This window comes from Rhinopithecus bieti, unplaced genomic scaffold (assembly GCF_001698545.2).
Source record: "Rhinopithecus bieti isolate Rb0 unplaced genomic scaffold, ASM169854v2 scaffold_7884, whole genome shotgun sequence".
NCBI classification, from domain to species: Eukaryota; Metazoa; Chordata; class Mammalia; order Primates; family Cercopithecidae; genus Rhinopithecus; species Rhinopithecus bieti.
In genome coordinates this window covers 5,631,524-5,636,075 of record NW_016806331.1, presented here as the reverse complement: position 1 = coordinate 5,636,075, position 4,552 = coordinate 5,631,524, and the positions used below count along the sequence as shown (strand labels likewise).

At 46.0% G+C, this 4,552-nt stretch overlaps 1 protein-coding gene across 1 annotated transcript in view; it reads right to left on the bottom strand.

Moving 5' to 3' along the window:
* Nucleotides 1–3,594, bottom strand: part of UBASH3B (ubiquitin associated and SH3 domain containing B) — a 40,681-nt gene extending 37,087 nt beyond the window's left edge. Inside the window, exons 1-3 of the mRNA XM_017875608.1 lie at nt 3,495–3,594; nt 1,472–1,529; nt 537–723 (exon numbers count right to left, since the gene is read on the bottom strand). Coding sequence (XP_017731097.1) covers nt 537–723; nt 1,472–1,529; nt 3,495–3,549 — 300 coding nt within the window. The 5' untranslated portion in view covers nt 3,550–3,594. The remainder of the gene's footprint in view (nt 1–536; nt 724–1,471; nt 1,530–3,494) is intronic.
* Between the last annotated feature and the right edge of the window lie 958 nt (nt 3,595–4,552).

Below are 4,552 nucleotides of genomic sequence, written 5' to 3'. Positions count from 1 at the left end.
AAAAAAAAAAAAAAAATTCGTCAGTAGATAAGCTTCCTGACAGCTAGGATTATAGACTAGGTAACAATGGCAAGTAAATACCTTTGCATTCTCTAGAAATATATAGTGGGAAAAAAAAAACCCATGGACAGGAAATGCCTTTCCCTGTCTATAGACTACCTTTTTTGTTCCCTGCTCTTAGTTTCTCCTCTTTGCTTGTTGTAAGAGTGGAGAGGGTAGACAGCAAACGAGTGTGAAGCTAGATCAGTGATTCTATTCCAGCAGCCAGACCAGTGTGTCTCTCACAGAGGGTTACAATCTGGTGCTGACCCCATCCGGGGGTGCTCCTGGGCCTCAGCAGATAAAACTAGGAAGCGTTGCGGTGAGGGGCTCATTGTGGACCTCACTGATCCCTTGAAGGTCCCTCCAGCTCTAAGAGCCCGTGACTATTCCTGCCATCTTCCTGCGAGGCTCCCCCTTTGTTCCAGGTCCCAAAGGGTTGGCTGGGATCCTGGGAATCAGGCTTCCCAGGGGTGGGGGGGGGGGCTGCCGCTCACCATAAAGAACTGGCAGAGTGTGATGTGGGGAAAGATGTTGTGTGCCTTGTTCTTCCCGCAGATCTGCTTCGACTGCTGCCAAAAGTCGGAAAGCTTCTGTGCTAAGGGGCCAGTGGGACGGAGGTAGAGGACGTACTCCCGGGGCAGGGGGTCATCCAGGAAGGGGTCACCGACGTGGGAGAATAACCTGTAAGACAGAAGTAAGCCAATGAGGTATTGCTTGAGAATAACGGAAGGAAAAAAAGAACTGAGAGACAGATCCACCCTCTATGTGCCCCAAATCCCCGGCATAGCGCGCAGGGAAGGGTTTTCATTCATGATTTAAAAACCTACTTCTGGAAACTCACACTTCACAATCAACTCTCAGATGCAGCAACTTCTGTCTTCCTTCTTGTCATATTGCCTCCTCATCCTACAACTCCCTAAAAAAGTCCTGAAACCACTCTCCAGGAAGCATTCTTGGATCAACTCCAAATCCTTTCCCAATCCACTAGGACCAACCCAGCCTGTCCCTCAGGTCAGCCTATAATTAAACCCATGTCCCTCCAAAGACAAGGGAAGCTCCCAGAAAGGTAACCGTGTGGGATCCACCCTGGGTAGGGATACCCTGGAAGGTAAGTAGGGTACTTCTCTAAATTGATTTGCCCAATATCCATACCCCTAAAATGAATCTTTAAGTGACTGGAGCAGGGACAGATCTTATGAGAGGGGCTCTATCTGGGAATTACTTAGAATTTTCTTTAAACAGCTCCAAGGAGAAATATACCCTGGGGCCAGGGCAGAGGAGGTAATTGACTTGATAAATGCCCTTGCCACAGTGTTCTGGCTCCTGTCTCTTCTGCAAGGGTCCACTAGAGAAAGTCTGCACCTCCCCACTCATCCACATGCACTTAGAGTTAATTATATGCTATTTTCTCAATTTATTTATCTCATACCAACCAGTCACATGCTGCCTGAACACTTCTTCCTCCCGTGGATGCCAAGGCTTTTTGTCTGAAAGAAGAAATCAAATTTCTATTGTTAGTATTTTTAGCCTCCTCTCAGCTTTTCTCACTGCAGTGGCAAGAGTGAGTGTGAAGGAGGCAACATCATAGCCCGTGTTCCGCTCACTACTCTGTGGTGGGGAGTAGACACCTGCAGCAGGTTTTTCCCCAAGGGTCATATCGAGACATATGGAAGTTAGGACTTGTAATTAATTTCCATGTAATTAGCATCAGATTTGCATGCAGTCTGACAGCCCAGGCAGTCTATTTTCAGCAGTTTCCACATTAGAGTTTGATTTTTGCTTCTCTAAAGGTTGTCATGTCTTGCTTTTTCCTCCTTCCTCTTCACCCGCTCATTTTTACTGACCCAGATCCCCGAAAGAGCAGATTCTTGTTTTCAGCCCGTTTGGTAGAAAGTATTAGAAGTGGTGCTGATGGGTTTCTTTTTCTTTTTCTTTATCTTTAGAGACAGAGTCTCACTCTGTCACCCAGGCTGGAGTGCAATGATGTGATGATCATGGCTCACTGCAGCCTCGACCTCCCACACTCAAGCAATCCTCCCGCCTGAGCCTCCCAAGTAGCTGGGACTACAGGTGCATGCCACCTTATTTGGCTAATGTTTTATTTTTGCAGAGACAGGATCTCATTATGTTGCCCAGGCTGGTGCTGATTATTATTAAGACATAGGGCTAAATGCTTACAAGGACAATTGGTTTGGATTAATTCATTGCCTCCCTCCACCCACTTCCAACCACCACCAGGCTGGATCCATCATCTCCAAGTATTTTACAGACATCTTTGCGGACGAGTATCACTGGGTTAAAAGGAATGGCCACAGAAGTGCAGCTATCAGTCCCACTTCTGGAGAAATGACTCACAGCATAACTAACTGTGGCTAAGTATCCATAGGCCAGTTATAGCAGTGAAGCCCTGTGTACAAACTTAGAAGTAGAGCTCTTCTGAAATTATACACAGGTCTCCAAGAGCCAGATAGTTCTGGATTCGTATCTAGCCTTGCTATTCATCCATGCTTTCATCCATGCATTCATGCTTACATTTATTCAGCAAACATCTACTGAATTTCAACTATTTTGTCAGCACTGTGCTAGGCTCTAGGAATACAGTAATGAACAAGACTTATGTGATCCCTGCCCTAAAGTAGTTTTCTGTTGAGTAGGCATGTAAATATTATTATACAGATAATGATTTAATTACACTGGCATTAAGTGCAATGGAGGGAAAGCATAGGGGACATAAGAACATAGGACAGGGAGATCTAACCTGATCTGAGGGGCTGGGGAAGGCTACACTAAGGAGAGAACATTTCAAGTGAAATCTGAGGGTGTAGACACATCTGGGTGGGGTGGATGGGGCACGTGGTGGTTGTTGCGGTGGAAAACACCTGGTACATCTATTCCATAGTGAGAGGTAGCGATTAAATGAGCCAGTGTACAGAAGGAGTGTTGGACAGTATCCGACCCATCACAGGTGATCAATAGGTGCTCTTTCCTGTCCCTTCACACTACGTTGATTCAGGATCCTTGGGAGGGAGAAGAGATAAGTGGGAATCCGAGTTACACTGACACTCTCTGCAAGCATCCTTTCCCCAACTGGCTGCTAAACTCACCCCCTCCTTCCTTGTACTACCCTTCTATGGAGCAATTAGAATGACGAACGCTGTGAGAGTCACAGGGTTGGACTGGAAGGGACCTCAGAGGTCATCTGTGAACCCAACTTCTTCATTTGACGCAAGGAAAAACTCAAGTGGAAACAAGTGATGAAATGCGCTTAAAGCAGCCTGGCTGGGGTGATGGCTGAGCAAAGGCCAGCCTCTGTTGTTCTGCTCCACAGCAGAAAGACAAGTTAAAGACTGTCCCCTTCCCCCATGAAAGTCTGTGCACAGATACCAAATGATCAGGATAAGAAAGTTTGCACAGCTCATGAGAACAGCATTGTAAAACGCAAGCCTACTTACAGAGAGATGAAGTTACGGAGAAGCAAGACAGACCCCTCTGCTCCCCTTGGAACATCTGGTGCAGAAAAGGCTAGAAGCACAGAGACCCACACATGCTCATTCCCAGACTTTGACAAGGTGCTTAACTGCTGCTGGGCTGCAGCCTTGTCTGTTTCCTCACGACTTACCAGACAATCAGAGGCCACACATCTCGCCTTTTTTTTCAGTACAGAAGCTGTGTATGCACAAAAGAACACAAATCATGACCTTTTAGAGGTTAGAATCTCTGAGGAATTAAAGCCACCAAAAAAGGACCCATTGTTCCAAAAACAACTGGGAAAAGGAAAACGCATTTGTGGCACCAGACAATGTGCTATTTATATAAGGAATTCAATTTCTTTTTTTTTCTGCACCCTTCCCCCAATGAAATACATCCGACTGAAATTTAATTTATTTCTTCCGAGGCACTAGGAGTATCCTCTGGAAAGGAAAGATCTAATGAAGTTACGGTCTCCGTAACTCAAAAGACAAGTTTTGGAAAGAGTTCAAAGAAAAAATTGAAAAAGATAATGAAAGGTTTGGGTGATAAGATGATGATGAAAGGCTAAGGAAATCCAGATTCTTCGTTCTGAAAAGCCAAGATCTGAGAGGTCCCGGTTTGCTGGAAGGTTTTCGTATCTGGTGCACACACTCCGGGGAGGGTTGGCCAAAATAAAATAAGCACAAAGGGCCCAAGTTAGCTTCCAGGAAGGACTTTCTGGCAGCTATGTAGGTGAAAGTTTTATTTTATTTTGAAAGCTTCGAGAAAGCTGTTACCTATCTGAAACAGTGTAATTCTCCAGGCAGGAGGTTGTAGGAGTAAAACCTCATTTTCCCTCAGGTCATGAGCCACAGACAAACCTTGCTGGCCCTTTACCCACTGCCAGGCTGGCACCGATTTGGGCTAAGTGTGTTCCCAAAACTCTGCCCACAGAACAGACTGAACATGGGTGCGGCAGAACATGTGTCTCCCTCTCCACTCTGCTGAAGAAAGACTGTTGCCATAGAGCACCCACCACCTCCATGGTCCACCCATGGGG